Consider the following 22,190-nt stretch of genomic DNA (forward strand, 5'->3'; position numbering starts at 1 on the left):
TCCTAAGAAGAAAATACATCTTTATTGTTCAGTGTTAGTAGTCTGTGATTTTTCAGGGGATTAACTGCATATGATTTTTTTTTTTTTTCAGAGTCATTGAACTCTTGTCACATAAATACGTAAAGGATTGGGGCTTGGAACTTTTAACGCTGTATGGAATTTGCTGTGTATTTGGCAGGCATTGGGTAGACTCTTCCATAATTTATTTGACTTTGCATGAGAAATACAAAATTGTAGAACATGGTGTTTGAATTTAATTTAAACACTGTTGTAGTTCTTTTCAATTGTAAAAAAGCCCTGTTTATTTCTTCAAATTCTACCTAGATAGTTTATAGCTCACACCATATTTTATTTTTTCCTGTGACAGAGTTGAGGTTTTCTTAGTAAACTCTGTCAAAAGCTAAATTAAAAAGTTTTCTAAAACTGTAAATTTACCTTTTGCATTACAAGACAAGCATTTTTTTCTTTTATCCCCAAGCAGTACAGTATTATGTTGCAATTGGAAAGTTTTATACTAGGTTCTTGCATCTTGCTCCAAATACTTATCATGGTGTAATTTGATCCTATGGTTGTAGTGATCCTGTAAAACTAGGTGTCTGAAAAGATCACTTTTATTAAAGGAATCTGCTTCCTGAACTCATAGCTGTTTTTTGAGCATTTAGGAAAGTCTCATCTTAATGAGTCAGCCTTAGATTAATTTCCTGTATTTGCAAACACAATGGAGGGATTTTAATTTCTTCCATTCTGTCATCTGTGTAATACCTGATTTTCTCAGACATTCTTATATAAAACTAAAATTGGTTTGGGGAATGATGCAGCAAAGCCCATGTATTTTAAAGTAGTTCTGGTATTATCTGGAAGATAATGATGGTGATAATTAATATTATTAATTAATTAATAATGATTATTAATTGTGAACATTAATAATATTGTAGTTCAGAATTTTAGAACTTGGTTCAGTTAGGGGTTTTTGTTGCACTGTTTAAAAGCTAATAATAGCTAACTTCTTTCTGAGAATGTAATGTACTAAAAAGCAGTATTTCTAGTTATTTTAAGACACTTTTATGCATCACTAGTTTGCTATTTGGTTTCTATTTATAGCGACTGATTTTTAACTTTGTCCTTTATAATTGCCATTGTTGTGGTATTTATTATGCCTTTGTGTGAAGCCAGTGGTTTCTTCCATAAATAAGGCCAGGGCCACAGAAGCAACTTGCAGAAGTCTTTGCAAAAAGCAAGGGGAAGATGGTTTATAACTAAATCACACAGATGTGTGACAAAATGGGACAGTGTAATTAAATCTAGGTTTATTTTTCTCCCTCCTTTGCAACATTCTGGCATCCTTAAAAGTCGCAGAAACTTTTTTTGTTTAATAATGAAATGGAAGAGGTATCACAAACAGTTATTTTACAGCTGAATTTTTTTGCATTTTCAAATACTGGCATGTCCTAGAGCTTCAGTATTGCTTCCCCTAACAGTCCACCACTCCAGCTTTGGAATCCCTCTCCCTTTCTCTTGTGGTGTACATAATCAGCAGTCTGTTAGGTGATGTGCTGTCACTCAGCTGTCTAGGTTGGTCCTCTTGCAAACCACTTTTTTTTGCTGTATTTGAGCTTTCAGAGATGTGTGCTGATGAGCTGGGTATATATATTGGTAGTACATACAGCTTACTCTATTAAATGGCTCTTTCAGAGGCACAGGCTGGCATTGGACCTAATCCTGGGAACAGAGAGAGTAATGTTTCATTAATTTGAATGCACTTCAGATTTATCCCTAGCTGATTGACACAAGCAGTTTTTCTAGGATAGAATATCCAAACAGATATTTGTTCTGTGTTGATACCGAGGTGAAATGTGGTTGGTAAAACTAAATGCAGAAGGCCCTTTGGGACATATTTTGTCTGCCTCAGTGCTGTGCAGCACATTAGTGCAGTGTGACTGACCAGTCAGACCATTTTTTTGTCTCAGTTTTCATCTACAGCTCTCCAACATGTTTCATTCTCTGCCAAAATAGAGAAAGTACATTGCTTTTTACTTCCTTAAGTCGTTTCCTTTTCTGGTTAACATCATCTTCCCTTGTGTTTTGCTTTGTTTTCTTACAAATTTGTTTCCTTTTCCATCCATTTTTTTTTCCTACTGAGATTCTGGAATATATTATAACTACACAGCACTTTAATATGCAATAGACAAGGGTCTTAACTATTGTTGTAGCCTTTTGCATGCCATTTGATTTTTTAACTTTAGTTTGGATTTATCTGTTTAATGCAATATTTAATAATTTGGCTTTTGTTTTGGGGTGCAGTTTGTGTTTACAGACTCTGTAGTACATTGATTGCTGTTGCCAACTAAATAATGAGCATCCTGTAATGCTGAAATGACATTTTCTCACATTTTCTGGGGTTTTTTTTTCTCTTTTTTTCCCCTTCCCTTCTTTTTAGACCCAGTACAAAATGTGGTCCAGATCTTGGAGAAGCAGTACTTGGAGGAGAAGCGGAGTGCTCTGGAGGAGCAGCGGGTGATGTATGAGCGCGAGTTGGAGCTGCTGCGGCAGCAGCTCTCCCCAGAAAGGCAGCACCAGCACGGCAGCGACAGGCTCTCCTACACTGCTCAGGCTGCACAGCAAAAAGTGAATCTCTGGACAGAGGAGAGGTGAGAATACTGGAGTTAAAACAGACAAATTAGTAAGAACTACAGAGAGTGAAAGATGGGGCTTGAACGTTGCATCCAAAATCAGTAAACGCTTTTTGTGGAGCTGATGTGCAGAACAAGATCTTCACTTCCACCAAAGTATTAGCATTTTTTTAGGGCTGAGTTCTGACGTTTCATGAGTGCAAGATTTAACCCACAAAAGATAAAAATTTAGCTTTTTTTGAGCAGTATTATAGGTCAGTTTTCTGCAGGTTTTTTTGTGTTTTTCTTGTTTTATTTTAAACTTGAAAACTGCTTATGAAATGTTTGATTTAGAAATTACTGTTTTAGTTCATGAAAGGAAGGAAAGAATAGCGCAGATAGGTAAATGCTCTGGTTGAGCTGCTTAGGAAGTTAAAGGCTTGCCATGAGGTGAATCAGCATCTTTGTAAAGAAATAGCAAGCACCTGAATGCAGCCCTGGTGAAAGACCATCATGAGGTTTGTGGGGACAGTTAAAATGCAGTCTAGGAAGATGTGAGCAGAATGTTTGCATTTTGACAATGGAAGAAGCTTGTTCTTGGTGTCATTGAGGAGAGAAGGATGCCAGCTCCATGGAGGGAAGTTCAAGGGGCAGCAAACAAGATGATTTAAGTTTTCTGAATACCAGTGAGTATTCTGTCATGAGGCTAATTCAGCAGGAAGAATGCCTAGATATTCTAACAGGTTTCTTGTAAATTTATTTAATCTGTTTCTTTTAAAACATGAGCTTCTTTATTCACTCAGTGGGTTTTTTTTCTATATGTAGTGAGTTTGAGTGCTTTTTCGTGTAATTATTTTTGCTTTATTTTTCATCTTTAAGAAACAAAATCCATTTATAAGACGGCTGTAAACCAAGATAGTCAAGATTGTTTTGCAGCTTTCAATTGAGAGTGTTAGAAATAGAACAGAACAGATCTTGGTTTAGTTTTTGTGCAAGATTTTATTTTGTAATTTCTGCCCAGTTTAGCCTGGGAAAAATGCTAAACAAATAGCTAACTGTTGACCAGCGATGACTAGAATGTTTTTCATGGCAAGTGTAGGGAGAAGTAGTTCTATGATTCAACATTAATTAAAATAATTGTTTGCCCTTGTAAAAGCTAAAAACAGAATCATTGGGAACTGAATGTAAAATGTCACAGAGTCATGGTTGGGATTTGCAGACTCTTTTAAAGCTGCATATGGAGTGCAGAAATGTGCACAGAGTGAGAAATGTGTTAGCTGGAGGCCTTTCTATTCAGTGCTGCTTTGAGCACAGCAAGGCCATCAAGAAATCATTGATAACTTCAGTATCTCTTGTACTGCTGTAGCAGAGAAGAGAACTGGGCTTACTGGCAGGGGAGGCAGTACCACTAAAAAGATGCAGCAGAAGGGAAAAGGAAGTAGCAAAATGCTTGCCTGTCTTGGAGAGCTGAGAATAGATAATGGTAATTGATTAGCTTAAAATTAACCACCATAACCATGTAATCACAAAGAGAATCTGGAGTGATATCAAGGCTAAGTGTTCTGTCAGCTTTCACTTCTTAGTAGTTTTTAAATGTTTCTGAGAAGGAACTGTGCTTTGAAAAAGAAGTTTTGCTTCTGAGTTTCATGGGTGAATGCATTACTCCATGTAACTGTTGAGCTACATGAAGCCTGTACTTTGCTGCATTGTAAAAAAGAGGAGAATGGATTCTCTTTGGAGCGATCCGTGAGGAGTCTGATAATGTTTTGATGGCACTGCCATTGAATAATCAGTTTTTTGGAAGAGCTTATCAGTTCCCTGTCCTCCAGAAGATCCTCCTAGGTATAGTTTTTATTTTTATTTTTGTTCTAGAAGAGGTTTTGGCTGCTGAAAAAAGGAGGGGGAAATGAATTGTCTTAAATAAGAAACCAGAAAAAAAAACCTTTGAGTGGTTTCTGCTGTAAAAGCATGGCAACATGTTGCTGAGAGGATGTTTACCAGCCAACTGGCCAGAGGGCAAGAAATCCTGGGGAGAATGGGAAGACTGGATGTGTAAAACGTGCAAAAGTTCCAAGAGTTTGTATTGCAGGGGATTTGACCGGTGTAGTTTTAGCTTGTCTATCTGTTGCTGTGGCAAATGAAGCTGAGCTCTGGATCAGCCAGCAAAATTAATTTGATAGGTATCAAATGTGGGCATGTGGCTGTTGTATCTGTCAGATCAGCTGGAACACATTGCACAGAGGTTATTCCCACTTTCTGCTGACTGTGGAAGGACAGATGATACCTGGCCTGGAGTTAAATCCTGTTGGCATAGAATTAACCCAGTGTAACTTTGAACAAATTTTATTTGTTGGGGTGGTGGTGTACTGGACCAGGGGTTTAGTCCAGCATATTCTCTATCTGGCATTGGGAATCCCAGAGACTTGCAATGACCACAAGTGAGTGTCACTTGTTTCTCCTTGTCTGGCTTTGTTTCAGGATTTCATGTTCAATGAGTATTTGCTCCAGTTAATACCCTAGTGGAGCTTATCTATGTTTAATGTAGTAAGAACTAAGAAATCCTATCTGAAGCTTGCTTTTATTTATTTATTTTTCTTTCTGGAAGGGTTCTGGCACAGCTTGGTTTTGGTGGGGTTTTTTTGAGTGGCACAGCTCTAGTTCCAAAGTGGAACACTGTAATTAAATCTAGGTTGATTTTTCCTTTGCAGCAGACTGGCATCCTTAAAAGTTGCAGGAACTTTTTTTTTTTTTTTAATCCAGAAAAACACAACTGTTTTAAGAACTGCCCATAATAATTGGTTGAGTTACTTGTAAGTTTGCCTTAGTCTTAAACCATTCCTTTCTCAAGAATCTAGCTTAGATTGGTATGGGAGACTCCCAAAAAGCTTTCCAGATGCTGGTGTCCCAGATCAGGGAAGTGACTGGCTGTAGCTAGATCCAATGGCTCTTACAGCACTTACATACAGATAAAAGCTGCCTTCAGTTTCCCAGGTTAGGCAGTTGTTTTACAGTGGCTGTAGGTGTAGTAGTGCCTTCTCAGTATCAAATAATTTCTTGTGATTAATTTTTGACTACCTTAGTTTGCTGTGTGAATCCAGAATTATAGCTGTCTGTGGAATGTGCCACTTGCATGGGCTGGAATTATTTATTTAATTTTGATAGCCTGGATAACAGAAACAAAAGGCAGAGGGAAAGGAATTTTCCATCTAATGCTGGGAGGAGACATGGAGGAGGATACTAAAAATCCACTGAGGGTAGCAGCTATTTAAGACCAAATAAAACCCACCATTGTTGCAAACCTAGGCTTGGTAGGGGAGAGAGACAAAGCTGCATGTTTTGTCATGTTGAAGGCACTAAAATTCAGGACTGCTTGCTAACACTGCTGGTTGTTTACCACTTTGGTTGTGGTAAACCTGGGGGCTGTCAGAGTGCAGTTTGAATTAGCCATTCCTTGGAATTTTTTGGAAAAATTAACCACTCCAATAGAATTCTGTTGGTGACTGAGAGGCATGTTAGCAGCAGGCAGACTTTGCCTGTATTCATAGGAAAGCCCTTGTTCCTCCTACAGCTGTGTATAATTTAAGGTGTTCTGTAGAAATGAGAAGTGTATGTGCTCAACATGTACCGTATTTCAGTAGGACTTTGCATAGAAGGGCTAAAAACATAATACAGGGGAGAGCTGGTGACTGAAATATCCAAGGTTTGATCTTGTGTCTCATCACCTTTATAAGACTCAGTAAGTGCTGTTGAGATTACAAAGAAAGGCAGAATGAACTTGCTCAGAGGGATAATCATGATCATTTTAAAAGGTAATTTAAAGATGAGAATCCTGGGTGAGGGCATATCTTAGTACACAGGTGTATGTGTAGTATGTGTCATAGCAGGTTTGCCAGGTGTTGCATTAGAGTAGATTTGCTCAGACAGGCCTGAGAAACCTCTCTGGAATTTGTCCAGAAACTGAGTGCACAGGCTTTAATCTGTGCTCATTCATCTGTTACTTAAAAGACACCTTGGGTAAATAGGGTTTAAGATTTTTTTTTTTTAATATTTTTTAATGTGTATACTTGAGTAAGTGGGGAGAGGTCTGTGGTCACTGCAAAGCCCTTGGAGTGATACAAAGCTGTGGGCTGCAGTGAATGCAGGTTCTAACATTATGGTCTGAGGAAGAGCAGGTTTTATCAAGATGAAGTCTCACATGTTGGGACTGGTAGATTCTATGGAACAAGACTCCAGATTAAAGACAAAGACAGCTGCAATTATTTCATTTCTTGAAAATTCAAAATGTCCTCAGGGCTTTAAACAAATTATCACTGTACCAGCTCCCATATTACTGTGACCTTTTATTTGGGCATCACTGTACTAGACATGCCTCAACAGTAATTTGTTTGTTTAATATGTGATCACTGCTTTCCCTCAATAAAATTGTCGGAGTGTTTTGTGTTCACTGACACAGTGCTACTCAGCATTTCCTCTTAAACTTGTTTCAGAAAAGTCTTTGTTAGCACCTCTATTTGCAGCTTTCCAATAATAGAAATAGGTTTCTGTGTATTTTTCATGTTACCTACTGCACCACAGGGATGAATTGTTTCGACAGAGCTTGGCTAAACTACGAGAGCAAATAGTAAAGGCAAATACTCTGGTGAGAGAAGCAAACTTCTTAGCAGAAGAAATGAGTAAGCTAACAGATTATCAAGTAACACTTCAGATCCCTGCTGAAAACCTCAGTGCCAACAAAAAGGTAATGATAACAAAGAATGCTGGAAAATGTAGCTTTGTGGCTAAACCTTGTAGACATATATAACATTCATCCAGCTTTAGCCAATAAAGTGTTACTTTTGTTAGATTGTGCATAGGCAAAATAGAAGTATTACCTGATTAATATGCTGAAAGTAAGTAAAAATGGCAACAGAGCATTAAGTATGGCTCTTGCTGTTTTCAAGTGTTTGATCACCATATGTGCATGCAGATGATGAACAGACATTTGTGTTCTGTTGCTGCAGAACCTGCATTTAGTTATATCTGCAGAAATTAATGGGTTTTGTTACAGTTTCCTACAGTATTGTGTCTTGAAGGGTTTTACAGTGCTGCTGTAAATGTAATAGCAATTAGGATAATATGCTTGTCTTAAGGGCTTTGATTGAATTGTGTTAATGTTCCTGTGGGAATGGTCATTGTTTGAGAAGAATAAAGAGATCTGGATCCTCAGAGATGTGTATAGGCCATGCCCTGTCTGAGGACAGAAGCAGCATGACTGGCATGCAGAGAGAAGCTGCATGTTCTGTATTTTATTCCTTTCTAAGAATGCAATTTGAGTGAAGAGTTAAACTACTTACATGCACCTTTCCTACACTGATTGTTTTTTCTTCTGATTTAGAGGGGTGCAATAGTAAGCGAGCCTGCAATTCAAGTGAGAAGAAAAGGAAAAGGTACTCAAGTGTGGACTATTGAGAAACTAGAGAACAAATTGATTGACATGAGAGACCTCTATCAAGAATGGAAGGAGAAAATTCCTGAGGTAATCTATGTATTTTTGAAATGGATCACTGAGTTTGTTTTCTTTAAACCCCTTTTAATATGTTATAGAGAGCAAGTGCAATGAATTTGTATATGAAAGATTAGGGTACTATGTTTTATTTTTAAGAACAAAAGCAAACAAAAATGCAGAACAAAACAGTATGACTAATATTAAATATTCAAAATGCCCATACATAATAAAACACAGGTATGTCTTATCTCACTTGTGTTCTCAGATGGTAAGTGTGCTGAGATCAGATATAATTGTGCTGAGGTAGTGACTCACAGTGCCACTAAAAGCATATGTTTACCTGGCATGAAGATGACCACCTGCTCTGAATGGAAGCAGCAAGCTGCATTAGAAATAAAATTATTAAATTGCAGTCAGTGTCAAAGCTAACAAGAATTCTCCTTAGATACACTCAAGGTGTGGAACATACTAGTGGGATAAAACTTGATTTTAAACTGTGAAATATTCTTTAATTTCATTTGTATATTCCTCAGCCTTAAAGCAGTGAAGAAATAAATTGAAGGAATTAGTCTACATCAGTATTTCCATCAAAACCAAGTGGTGTTTTGTAAGAATTTAAGTAGCACGTTAGCCTTGGCAGATAAGCCTGAGATTTGTCAAAAACTTGCTTGTTTACTGGAAAGAGATGTGATATTTGGTATTCCAGAAGACATCATCTAAGTATCCAGGTAGAAGTGCATAAGAAATATCTTACTGTCTTGTGGCTGTTAGGAAGCACCTAAATTACTTGTATCAAGAATCATTCTTAAGTATGTTTGAACAACTCTTGTGCCTTTGTTACATGCTTTGGACGGGACAATGGGAATCTCTAAAATCATAACACAGGGGAGGTCAAGCACTTCATCTGTTCCCATTGAAGACAACGATGATTTTGCTGCTGACTTTAGTAAGAACTGATAGCACATATTTGAATACATTATGTCTGCCTGAGCCAGGATCATTCTTTTCATGACCTATGTCGTCCATAATGCATGTGTTCTATGTGCTACATAGAAACATGTAGGTCAAATGCATGTGTTGAAGACAAAAGAGAAGAAGGGGAGGAACTAACAGATTCACTGAGAAGTGCATATTGTGCTAGGAATCTGCATGAATTCTTTGTGGCTGTATGGGGAATGCTGCAGGTGTGATCTCAGCTCTATGGGAGTCATAAGAACACTTGTTGGTTTAAATAGGAGTCATCCTGCACCTTCCGTTTGCCCTTGTAGTGGTAGCCAGCAGCCAGACCAGCACAACCTGAGGATGGTTTGACCTCTCATTTAAGAATTATAAACAGAGCAGAAAAGGTGAAACATCTTGAAATCAATGGCTACTGTGATTGCTCATGGTGAAGTCTGCTTTGCCTTGACATTGCTAAAATATGCAGGTCATGATATTATTATATCCCTTAGTAAAGAAAGGATTGTATAATGTCTCATCTCAAAGATTTCATGTCAAATTTGTAAAATGATTCTGGTCTCTTTCTGCCTGTGTAACAGGAAGGAACAAAAATGGGTAGTGAAGTCATTTTTGTGCCACAATCTTTTAATACTATGAGGTTATTTTATCTCCTGTTCCCACGCTGGTGGTTTTGTGACATCTCTTTCATTATCTCTAAAACAGATAAGGAAACTGATTGGCAAGAGGGGAGATCCTTTCTATGAAGCACAGGAGAACCACAACTTGATCGGCGTCGCCAATGTGTTTCTGGAGTGCCTTTTCTACGACGTGAAGCTGCAGTATGCCGTGCCCATCATCAGCCAGCAGGGCGAGGTAGGACTGGGCTGAGCACGCTGGGTGCTCCTGCAGGGCTCATTGAGCTCGGAGGATGCCTGTGCACCAGGAGTTTAGCAAGCAAATGGTGCCTGCTGTCCTGTTCCCCAGTGAATAAGTGTTTTTCAAGTGGCCATGTATGTCCTCTGTGTAATTGCCTTCAGGTTGCAGGGCGGCTGCATATTGAAGTCATGCGTGTCACTGGGGCTGTCCCAGAACGTGTGATAGAAGGAGATGACTCGTCTGAGAACTCCAGTGAGAGTGGGAGTCTGGAAGTCATGGATAACAACGGGGAAATTATTCACAGAGCGAAAAAGCTCTCCTGCAGGGTGAGTGAGAACACCTGGTGAAGTTTACGGTTTCAGGCCTCTGTAACTAAGTAGTCAGTCTGATGGAAAGTACTAAGCTGTGTAGACTATCGCTTGCTGATAAGTCTCTGAAAGGACTTCTCTTGTTCCAGCTCAGGGTAGGCCTGTCACTGGTTGCCAGTGGCTGATTTAATTGGTGTTAGTTTCTAGTAGATGTACATCTGCACCATAAATACTGGTGTTACAAGGACAATCCTTTACAGACACAGAAGGAGTAACAGTTTTTCTCTACATCTGTCTCCTGTAGTCTGATCTTCTAATGTAGTATCTATGGGTGGTGTATGGATTTAATTTCTTCTGTGGTAAAGCATTTCATTCTCCACTTGAGTTTATCAGCTTCCTCAAACAAAACATGTACATGGGTGAAGTCCTTACACCTATGTTTCTGTATATGCAAAATCAGATTTCCTGATTGGGGACATACTTATTGTCCTTTAAAATTTCTTCTAGCTGTTGGTCTTCAGTTTTCAGTTGAAGAAGAAACAGTCGTATTCATGACAATGTTTGTTTTGTCTCCTCAGGTAAAAATAAAAGAAGCAACTGGACTGCCACCTAATCTCTCCAACTTTGTCTTTTGTCAATACACATTTTGGGATCAATGTGAGTCAACAGTAGCAGCACCAGTGGTAGATCCAGATGTGCCTTCACCTCAGAGCAAAGATGCTCATTTTACAGTGACCTTCTCTCACTGTAAGGTAAGTATTTTTATTATGAAATAGTGTTCCCAGTAAGATCATATGTCTGAGAGAAACTGTTTAGAGTCTGAGCCTTGTTTTGCTGGGGGAATAAGGAGGGAGTCAAGTCATATAACTAATGACTTTTAACTATGCTTAAGAATGCCATAATGTTTCACTTCGTCACTTCTTCAAAATGTAGCAAAAGGAAAAGATCTTTTAAATTCAGATGTTATATTTAATATGTAGAGAAAGCTAACATTTATATAATGACAGCTGATTATCTCCTTGTTTGGTAAGCTTAGTAGCCTAAAAGAGATCTCTGGAGCTGTGACATCATTTTTATGGAAATTTTCAAAGTATGTGGTATGCAGGAGCATGAATTGCTGAGATGATGAGATTTTACAACTTTCCTGTTCAGAGTTGAGCTTTCTGATGCAAACTGTATTGTTTTACCAGGCAGGAAGTTGGTTGTTTGGTGTGTCCTTACAAGCAAATTGAGGAGATACAATTTTTTAATAAGGTTGAATGTGATTTGTTTTTCTTACTGCCAGGACTATGTGGTCAACGTCACAGAGGAGTTTTTGGAGTTCATTTCAGAAGGAGCTCTTGCTATTGAGGTGTGGGGTCATAGATGTACTGGCAATGGCAGCTCTGTTTGGGAGGTTGATTCTCTTCATGCAAAAACTAGGACACTGAGAGACAGGTACAAATAAATTACCAATTAATCCTTCCATCAACTTTCTAAAAGTATTTAATACCTGTGGTGCATAAAATACTTTGAGGCAACCGTGAGTTTTTATGGGGATGTCTTTTTAGATGGAATGAAGTAACTCGAAGAATAGAAATGTGGATTTCCATACAAGAATTGAATGAGATGGGTGAATACACTGCAGTTGAACTCCATCAGGCAAAAGATGTAAACACAGGGGGAATTTTCCAGCTTAGGCAGGTATGTATTTTCTCCTTGACATCTTATTCATGCTTAAATTGATTTTTTAATTTTATTCTTAGCTTCTCTCTCCCTCTCAATTTCCTGCTTAGGGTCATTCTCGCAGAGTTCAGGTGACAGTGAAACCTGTGCAGCATTCAGGAACGTTGCCTCTCATGGTAGAAGCAATTCTTTCAGTTTCTGTAGGTGGGGTGACTGCCAGATCAACCAAGCTGCAAAGGGGCTTGGACAGCTACCAGGTAAGTCAGCTAATTTTTCAGTTTGGTGTGGTTCTGCTGTTCTAGACCCAGCCCAACATAATTCCAAAAGGGACCTTAGCACACTGGTACAATTTACAGTTTTACATGTGCTTGAGGTTAATACATGTCACGTGAGCCTGTGGTGCTAAACCTGTGTATTTTATTGCTTATACCTGAAAGTATGACTGATAAAGTACTGGGTGTGATAGAACAGAAGGAATATGGAAATTGTTTCTATCTTTGTGTGTAGAGTTAATTAATACTAGATTCCTAGTACTGTTAGTTCCCCTCCCTTCCAGGGATGGTGAAAGTTGAGGAGGGGAGAAGCAAAAAAAAAAAGAAATTTAATAGAGAAAATGTAGTGAAATACTGTTGAGCTTTTCGAAAAACACCAGGTAGTTCTTATCAAAGAATCAAAACCAGTCATCACTGAATGTGAGAGGGCTATTCCACATAGCCAAAGAAGTCCTTAAGAAGCATAAATTATTTCAGCTGACACTGACAAATTTGTATTGGAAATGAAGCATGATTTTGACAGTGATGGCAAAGAACAAGTGGAATGGGCCATCCAGGGAAGCAAGATGCCTTTTGTCAGAAGGTTTGCATTCAGTTCCACAAATAATTCTAACCTTGGATACAGATGAAACTAGAACTTGAGATTAGTGATCTGCTTGCTTAGTCATTTTTCTGGCACTGGATTCTGTGAGGTTTTTAATTTATTTTTTTTTTAAAATAAACATATTCACTAATCCTCAAATCATGGCTGACCTGCTACAGTCTAATGAAAAGAAATCTTCCTACTAATTAATATGACTAGTTATTTGAATATTGTGATTTTAACATTTACATGTTTGTGGCAGAAATGTTGGTATTCATGTTTTGGGTTATTTCTGTGTATTTCTGTTGAGTGAAATGTGTGGGTTTTTGTGTTTTACAAAATGTATTTTCTCGTACCAGAAGGAGGAGGATGATGGTGGTGATATGGATAGTTACCAGGTATTGCTGCTGTTGCTGTCAATCCTGCGGCATGGGGCACAGCTAATGCTAATGGCCAGCAGCTCTCAAATGAACAAGCAAAAGCGGCTTTGAAATACACACATGCTGTGCATTTTAGAGGCTACCTGGGCTATAAACCACTGCTATTTCAATTTACCTTATGACTTTATACTCTTACAGTGTCCTCTCTTCTCTAGTACTCTGCAGTCAGCTCTCCTAACTGGCTACATGAATTGCTATGGGAATAAAAGCTTTGAAACTTCAATTTACAATGAAAACAGTTTCCAATGAATATCACAGGGAAAAGAACCAGCAGCTGCAGGCATCTTTTCCAGGCAAATTATGCAGCATAGGATATTTTGTTTGTTTTCTAAAGAAAATATCATAACCTTTTATGTTGTGCAGTTTTCTGAAATCCTTGAGTGAGAGAGAGTGGAGGATGTCAATGGGGGGTAGATACAGAAGCTTCAGTGAAGCAATTTTCTTTTATCTGCACAAAACCCAACCTTGACCCTGATTTTCTGTGAGATAAGTCACAATTTAGACAGTGTACCACAAGACTCATTTCAAAAGGTGGCAAAGAGCAGAAGAGGAAATCCCCCCCAAAGTAAAATAAATTTCAGATTTCTACATAGAAGACTTTTTTCTAATAGGCAGTCCTACAGAAGTAAAACCAGTTAGGTGAGAATGCTGACATCCCTTAAGATGATATGTTAAGTTTCCTAGCAATCTCAAAAATATAATTTAAGGTACTAACTTCCTATGGGCTGTTTATGCGCTTTCTGACATATCACAGAGAAGAACCAACCAGATTTTCTGTGATACCACGAAGCATGATTGCATGATGGGTTTTGTTTGCATGAGAAATCTTTTAATTGCGCGGATAGCAGCTGCTAGCAATGGAATTCTGTGCAGGTTTGAGGGTGTACTGACCTGTCTAATCTTCAGGAGAACTTATGATCAACTGATGATACTGGGTTTTCCTCTTCCATACTCTATCAAAAATTTGATTGCCACTTCTGTGAGTAATTAACCCATGGTGTGTAATCTGTTCAGCAGCAGAGACAGTCACATTTTCTTTTCTCCTGTTGAAGTCTGAGACTTGAAAGCAAATAAACTTCCCTTCATGGGTGATGAGGTGCTTAATCAGTATGCATGTCATTCAGGGGAAAAAAGTTTTCTGCATCATGCAAGCCATTTAATATAAATTCTGATTAAATTACCACAAAATTCACTGCTCTTTATTCTTACCCACGTAGTCCAGTGACTTTTTTCTCTGTTTCCATATTAGGAAGAAGATTTGAACTGTGTACGAGAAAGGTGGTCTGATGCATTAATAAAACGCAGAGAGTACTTAGATGAGCAGATCCAAAAGATCAGCAACAAACAAGGTTTGCAGTTCCAAGTTTCTATCCTAAGTACTTTATGCCCTATACCACAAAAAGTGTGTCTCATTTGTAATCCTAATCTCTTCCACTGTAGAAAAATCTGAGGATGATATAGAACGAGAAGCCCGGCTGGTGGAACAGTGGGTAGGGCTGACAGAAGAGAGGAATGCAGTGTTTGTTCCAGCACCAGGCAGTGGAATTCCTGGTGCCCCCGCAAATTGGTATGTTCAGAAAAGCCACTGGAGTTGCCATCTTTTTGTACATAAACTGTGCATGCTGCAAGGTACAAATCTAAGGCTGTTTTGGAGCTTCCTGTGTTCTCCTGTGATACTATAAACTGCATTCAGCTGACAGAAAGTTTTAGGAGGTCAGGTGCTGCTCTGAATGTAAGAAAGATTTGCTTAACTAAGATAATACATAACATAGCTTTGAAATGGCTTTCAAGGTTTGAAAATCACCTTTGAATATAATATAGTGCTTTGCAACTTTATATAATTGAGAAAATGATCCAGTCATTTGATTCCTTTCAGAAAGGGAACAATTGAAAGATGAATGGTAGAACACATGATAATGTCATCGATAAAGGGTGGAGAGAGGATAAACTCTTTCAAAGATTTCAAAGGATGTGTTCTCTGTTTCATCTGAATTTGTAATATATTTCTCTTTAGTTTCATTTAAATTTGTGTTTTAACTAAGATCTTTGAAGCTGACATGCAAAAATGGGGAAAACAACACATATTAGGTTTGGGAAAGTATGGACAAGAAACACTACTCTAATCAAGTGTACACTAATGTCTCCAATAGTATTTGTGCAATAATATAGCAATACTCTTTTATTGCAATTTTTCCCCTTATCCATCTGAGGTGTGCTGTTGACATGTAGCTAAAAGCACGTTTATGGATATAAAGAGTGCCAGTAGTTACATATCTAGTTGGAGGGTTGCTGATCTTTATATATGAGATGACTACAACCAGTTAACTTCATAAGGAATAGAACAGGATGTTTAAAACTCTGGTCCTCACAGCAACTGCCACATGCTGTGTGGTGTGAATTGAGTTTTGGCAAAGCTCTAGATTTAGCTCTGTGTGTAAGTGAACAAAATGCTGTCTGTGCCACACAGGCGTTCAGAGTAGCCATCAAAATGTTGACAGCTTTAGCCATTGGTTACAGTTAATGAATATTGCATGGAGATCTGTTTGCCCACATTAGCTTAGGTCTGAGTTTGCCTTCTTTGTTACTAGCAGTTTGTTTTGTTTCAGGATTCCACCTGCAGGAATGGAAACACATATACCTGTCCTCTTCCTTGATCTGAATGGTATGTTGTAAAAGCAGATTAAGAAACATGTGGAGGGAGAAATGGGGGATTAATTTGGGTGAATAAATTGTTACATGGAAGAATGAACCTGAAAGGTGTAAGAAATCAAACAAGTCCTGGCAATGACGCTGTCTGATACAGCTTGTAAAGTGCTTTTTCTTCTGGTTGCATATGTTGGCATAATTAAGAACAATTATTTTAGCATAAAGATAAAAGTCAGGGAACACAGGAGTACAGTGATATGCTGTACAACAGAAAATAGTGTAAGAAAGTAAGCTTATTTTGAATTAAACAGCAGCCGAGGAAATCCTTTAAGTGTTTTGATGTACAAATGCACATGTTATTAAAGCATTAATGGAGAATCTCCCAATGCTTTCAGAGCTCCTTCCACTGATCTGTTGAGTCTTAAAGAGCTCATTTAATGAATGAGCTTTTTTAAGAGAATCTAAGTGTTCTACCTTTGAAGGTATTTAGTTCTAATATATATATCAGGATGTTTAAAACTCTGGTCCTCATAGCAACTGCCATATGCAATATGAGAAGAATATTGATGTATAGTCTTGTAAGTAAGTAACAAGAGACTAGAGGAAGCTCCACATTTAAGGACTGTTTAGGAAACAAGTCTAATTACAAACCTGGACATAAAGCAGAGGAGGATCCACAGGCCGTATCACATCCAGCACTGAAGAGGGCTACTACACATATTTATGTAGGCAATGCATCAATAACTGCTTTAGCAGATGCTTTTGGAAAATGAAATACCCTCTTCCTTCATCTATGCTCACAAGGAATGTTTTTATTTGTTTTTCTACTGTCAGTAGATATTAGTGGACAATAGATCAAATAGGATATTTAAACAGGTTGATTGTGGCATTATACGCCGTTTGTTTGTTTAGCTAAAAGCCTAATGTAGCTAGAACTGCTATTTTCGATTTCTTTTGTATGCTGAAATCATCTTCAAAATGCTGCATAGTAATGAGATTAAGCAGGATTAAATATATTATGAAATATGTGTAGACCTCTATTACAGCTTTGTATTACAACTTTGCCTCTATATATTCATATCTCTTGGTATAAAACTATTTCATTCTTTGCACATTTGTTTCATTAGCTGATGACCTCAGTGCCAATGAACAACTTATAGGTCCCCATGCATCAGGAGTTAACTCAATACTACCAAAGGAGCATGGGAGCCCATTCTTTTATCTGCCGATCATAAAACACAGTGATGATGAGGTAAATTGTTAGCAAGCCTCCTTCTAGACAGCTGAAGCTTGTTAATGCTTTCTTCTTATGTTTTATTTCCTACTTCTGTGTACTTAATCGTTGTTATTATTATTATTACCTTTTTGTCTTAGAAATACCATCTGTATCTAGGGCTGCCTTGATTTTCTGGCCTATTTATATAGAATTTAAGAGGCTACGACTTGTTAGCTCTCCTGCCTTAATTCAGAGATGACAAGTCTTAGCTCTTCGCAAAAGAACAGTTCAACTGCCTGACTCAAAATCCCTTTTCCTGCTTTCCTCACCCCTCCATAATTTCTCTTGCAAATTCTTAATTCTTTAGAAAAAATAACTTGGTTTATTGTGCACACTATGCAAAGTTTAATACTTAAAAAAATTTTTAATTTATTACTTAAATAAACTTTTTTAATTTGTGGCACAAAATTATTGTTTTTTAAATACGTGGTTTGGGAATTGTTGGAAATTAATGGTTCTGGATCCATTTAGATATTTCTTAACTGACTCCTTATATGTTCTCTGCCTACTTAGATTATTGCTTGAGATCATTTCCAGAACAAATGAGACAGCAAAGTTGGGGAGAAGGCAGAGGAAAGGAAAAAACCCCATTCTGCAGAATGGATGCAGGGTTTTTATGTGGGGGCTGTTACAGCCTAATCCAAAGATTTTACATTAAAAGTAATAGTTTTAATACAGTAGCAGTAGGACTTGTATTCCTCCATCCAGTCTTGCTTCTGCTTTCCTTTCTGTCTCCAGCCATGTGAAGACTTCCTTTTGGGGCAGGGTTTGTACAGTACAGGGATTGTGGTGATGACTGTTTTCCCCAGTATCTTAACACCTCTTTTTTGCTTCTTCGGATAAATTCCTTACTATGGAAAGGAGGTTTGACTCCACTTAGTTCAATGATGCTGATTTTTCTTAAATTAAGTAATTGTTTTACTTCATGTTAAATCTTTGAATATTATACCTGTTGTTAGAGTAATAAAATGTTTGATTTCCCTTTCCTTTCTCTACTTAATTTGTCTGCATAGATTTCAGCCACTGCTGCCTGGGACTCTTCTGTCCATGATTCAGTGCACCTGAATAGGGTAACTCCTCAAAATGAGAGAATTTACTTAATTGTGAAGACTACTGTGCAGCTCAGTCACCCTGCTGCAATGGAACTGGTATTACGCAAAAGGATTGCAGCCAACATTTATAACAAGCAGGTAATAAATTGATATATTCTTTTATTCCTTGTTTTGTTCCATATTCTTAATTTAACGAATGTGTTAACTGCTTGCTTAATTCTGGAAGTCTTATGAGAGAGAAATGAAAACTAGGTTTTTATAGGTTGCAGTGAAGCTGTGTACTGGTATATTTCTTTGAACTGTCCATTCTTCAAATGATTGAACTTAGTAGCCTTGTATACTGAGCACAGTGTTGTAAATAGGACATAAAATATCATAAATGCTAAAAAAGTAATTTAATAAATTATGATTCTGATTGCCTTTGTAACCAGATTTTGCATGGCACATTTTTATTTCTTAGGATGTCATAAATAACAATTATCAAAACAGTAACTGAAAATTTCTTTCTAGAGTTTTACCCAGAGCCTGAAAAGGAGAATATCCTTGAAAAATATATATTATGCCTGTGGAGTGACTTATGAAATAGTATCCAATATACCAAAGGTAAACTATAGCATATTTCTCTGGCAAATTCACAGAAACCAACAGACTTGACCTACTGCAGTGGGTGATACTGATTAGAAAGTAAATGTCTGCTTTGCTGATATGAGGCAGTTTGCCAAAGTGAATATACTGAAGTTCTGTGTGACATCATGTTTATCTTTAAACAGTTGAAAACTGTGGGGATTTTATTTTCTCTTCTACTGTGTTTAACTGAGTTTTTGTGGTAGAGTTCTGTTTGAATGGCCATTAGTGTCTACAGGGAAAATATAGAGGGTATTCAGAGGAATGTTCAGGTCTTTGAAAAGAGAATAGCTGGGAAGCTGAGTTCACAGGAATATAAATTACTTCTTATAGAAAAAGCTTATACAAGTTGTAAATGTACCGCAGGATTTATTTTAAAGGCAAACAAACTGGACAAATGAAAACATAAATAGTCTTGTCATCATGTGATTGTCACTCTGATGCAGTACTACTGAAATTTTAAACTCTAGTGAAATCACAGCATATTTTAAGATTTGGGAAGGAAATTAAATTTCCTTGCCTAGGAAGTTGTCATTAGTTGAGCCTTAACATACGCAATTTCAGGTTATATTTGCATTATTTCTGGAGGTGCTTTTACTATAGCAACTGTTCAAAACTTCTCCTAAGCTTGATTTCTTCAGCATCATTTGCATCTCTATGGAACAGCCCTGGGTCATTGACTGTAATTAAGTTTGTTGATTAAGATGTCCAATTCAAACTGATTCTTGGATTGAACTGGTCTAAAAAAGTGAACTGAAACAATTGTCTTTCCTTTTTGAAACCTTGAATGGTGTAACTTCTACTTTAGGCTACAGAAGAAATTGAGGATCGTGAGACCCTAGCACTGATGGCAGCAAGGAGTGAGAATGAGGGCACATCTGATGGCGAAACTTACATTGAGAAATACACACGTGGTGTGCTGCAAGTGGAGAACATTCTGAGCCTTGAACGACTAAGACAGGCAAGGAAAAGGCATTTCTTGCACCCTTTGCACTGGATTATGAGAATTCAAGAAGAGATGATTGATTTTTTAAAAATGTGTGCTGCTTTTTTTGTTTCGGTTGGATTTTTTTTTTAGAGATCATAGGACAGATAAATGTAAGATGAAGTTACTTCTGCGAAATACAGATTTCCAGAGGTGGTGGATGTAGTAACTAAAGCTGGCAGTGATGTAGTACTCAGAACCTGAACAAGCAAAGGCCAAAGAATGAATTTCAGACAGAAGTTTTGGTGGCTATGTGTGCAAATTAAGATTTGTGAATGCAAGCCCTGATTGCTGTTGTTAGCTACACTGAAAAAATGTCCCTATCCCACTTGCTCAGTTCTCCTGAGGAGACCATGGCGTTGCTGCCAGTGTTTTGTTCTCTTTACACAGGCAGTCACTGTCAAAGAGGCTCTCTCCACCAAAGCCAGGAACATCCGCAGGAGCATCAGCACTCCGAACGTGCACAACGTAAGGACCCTTCGTGGTTAGCACTGATGGGGCAGGGGCTGCTCTCTGTGTGTGCTGGTGTAATGCTTGCACAACAAGATGTGGTAATGACCACTCTGTGCTCGGACTAACCAGCCTGAGGGAAAGTGGTCACCAAGTGAAACCCCTCCCCAAAATTGTCTGTCCTAGGAGATTACAGAGTTAACAAGGAAGAGGGAGGGTTGGTTGAAACTCTTCTCCTTTCACAAGGATATCTATTTAGGAAGTAGTTCAGGATGATAACTGCCCTGATTCAGATTACTTTTACCTTTGTCCCTTTAACTTTTTTCATACCATAAGGGGTAGTTTCCATTTTATGTTCTCTCATGCACTCATACAACAGAAACAAAGATGTCTTTATGCATAATCTGGTCTGAAAAAAGAGGGCAAAATATTTATTAGGACTAAATGATCATAGTGTTTCTGCAAAGTATTACATGTCACAAATAAAAGGTAGGCATTTTGTCATTCTGTCTGTTGGTGTTCTGTAGGTGTCCTGTAGTCGACTGGATCTTTCTGCCTGCGATGAAGATGACAAGGTATGGAAATGTAGCAACAAACAGCTCACATTCCCAGATTTCCCAGCCCCACCAGAAGCAAGATGTGTTTGAAAATTGGGGGGAAAAAAAAGAAAATAGAAATAGTATTTTCCTTTAATAGTATTTAAAGAAGTTGATTTACATAATATATCTTCAAAGATATTGCAGCCATTACATGCAATTTTGCATAAAACCTTATTGTCCTTCTCTGCTTTTCATATTAGAATTTTATAAACTGATATTTAAGAAACAGAAAGAATAAAACTTTAAATACTTGACTGACCAGCTTATTAGCTTTAAAACAATCCATTTCTGTGACAGGAAAATTGTCTGAAGTCAGTAATTGACATACCTTTGGTTTATGGAGTTTGTTTGACTTTAAAAAAACAAAAACAAACACCTGAGTTTACCTATTATTTTTTCCACATTTGCCTGCATCATCATGCAGATTTATTTATTTTTGTTTTTTTAGGGTTGGTCTGAAAGTCACCTAGATATATCTGACTGTTGTTCCAGTTACCAAGATGTATCATGCTATGGTACTTTACCCAGGGAGTCACCTCGCAAGAGCAAAGACGGCAGTGGTGAGATTTCATATGACAGTGCTAATGGATTCTTATTTACTGCATTAAACTAAAAATTAAATTCCCAGTGCTTTTTTCCTAATAAATGTGTTATCCAGCTTCTACTTAAGGAGCTAACCATAATCTGGAAGTAGGGGAGAAAGGGAGAAATGCATAAGACACCCAGGAAAGGGTTTAAAATTGAGGGTATCCAAAAAACCAAGAGGGGGGCAGAACGTGCTAAATACAAATCAAAACTGCAGGAAAAAAGAAAAAAACCCACCCAAACCAAGACAAAAAAACCACACACCACAAAAGAACAAAAAGCAGCTGCTGTTATTTTATGAATTTGAAGATGCTTTTGTTTAAAGTGGAAATTGTCCTTAGACAGGTTCTTTACATGCTATGTGGATATTGGTTGTGCCTCCCTGTCAGTGTGTAACAGATACCTTGTTTCCTTCAGGTCACATTGACCTGGCAGTGCAGGTAGAAATACTGCTGCAATAAAGCGGGACTGAGGGTTTATTCATCACTTCCTTGCTTATAATTTCCTTTTTGATCATCCTGGCTGTGCAGGATGGCTGGCTTCGTTACAGGGCAGACTTGCAGTGTTGTGGGAAGAGGTCAGGTGAGAAACAGGAAGCAAAGAGCTTCTGAGTTACAGTTTCAAGGATACTTCCTGTTGTTTTTATGACCAGGATGAAAAGGAGAAATGTTGGAGCCTCAGAATGGAGGGGGCAGATCCTGATGTTCTCTGCTTTCCTTCTGTTTCTAGACTACTCTAAGAAAACTTCTCACTGACCTCTGCATTATTTCATGCCCAGGCCAGTGGTTAAATACTA

At 37.9% G+C, this 22,190-nt stretch overlaps 1 protein-coding gene across 6 annotated transcripts in view; it reads left to right on the forward strand.

The window, feature by feature from the left end:
- Positions 1-22,190, forward strand: part of KIF13A (kinesin family member 13A) — a 103,550-nt gene that overhangs the window by 71,621 nt on the left and 9,739 nt on the right. For 3 of the 6 annotated variants that reach the window (XM_015617490.3, XM_015617491.3, XM_015617494.1), the window contains exons 17-36: positions 2,438-2,648; positions 7,185-7,347; positions 7,984-8,124; positions 9,757-9,906; positions 10,071-10,235; positions 10,796-10,969; positions 11,503-11,654; positions 11,768-11,900; positions 11,993-12,139; positions 13,097-13,135; positions 14,427-14,526; positions 14,618-14,744; positions 15,784-15,839; positions 16,951-17,075; positions 18,113-18,289; positions 18,662-18,754; positions 19,584-19,736; positions 20,151-20,228; positions 20,738-20,785; positions 21,258-21,369. In XM_015617490.3, the coding sequence (XP_015472976.1) occupies positions 2,438-2,648; positions 7,185-7,347; positions 7,984-8,124; positions 9,757-9,906; positions 10,071-10,235; positions 10,796-10,969; positions 11,503-11,654; positions 11,768-11,900; positions 11,993-12,139; positions 13,097-13,135; positions 14,427-14,526; positions 14,618-14,744; positions 15,784-15,839; positions 16,951-17,075; positions 18,113-18,289; positions 18,662-18,754; positions 19,584-19,736; positions 20,151-20,228; positions 20,738-20,785; positions 21,258-21,369 (2,544 nt within the window). The remainder of the gene's footprint in view (positions 1-2,437; positions 2,649-7,184; positions 7,348-7,983; positions 8,125-9,756; positions 9,907-10,070; positions 10,236-10,795; positions 10,970-11,502; positions 11,655-11,767; positions 11,901-11,992; positions 12,140-13,096; positions 13,136-14,426; positions 14,527-14,617; positions 14,745-15,783; positions 15,840-16,950; positions 17,076-18,112; positions 18,290-18,661; positions 18,755-19,583; positions 19,737-20,150; positions 20,229-20,737; positions 20,786-21,257; positions 21,370-22,190) is intronic. The other 3 variants (XM_015617493.3, XM_015617496.3, XM_015617492.3) reach the window with 2 other exon arrangements.

The sequence above is a fragment of the Parus major genome, chromosome 2 (genome assembly GCF_001522545.3).
Source record: "Parus major isolate Abel chromosome 2, Parus_major1.1, whole genome shotgun sequence".
Classification (NCBI taxonomy): domain Eukaryota; kingdom Metazoa; phylum Chordata; class Aves; order Passeriformes; family Paridae; genus Parus; species Parus major.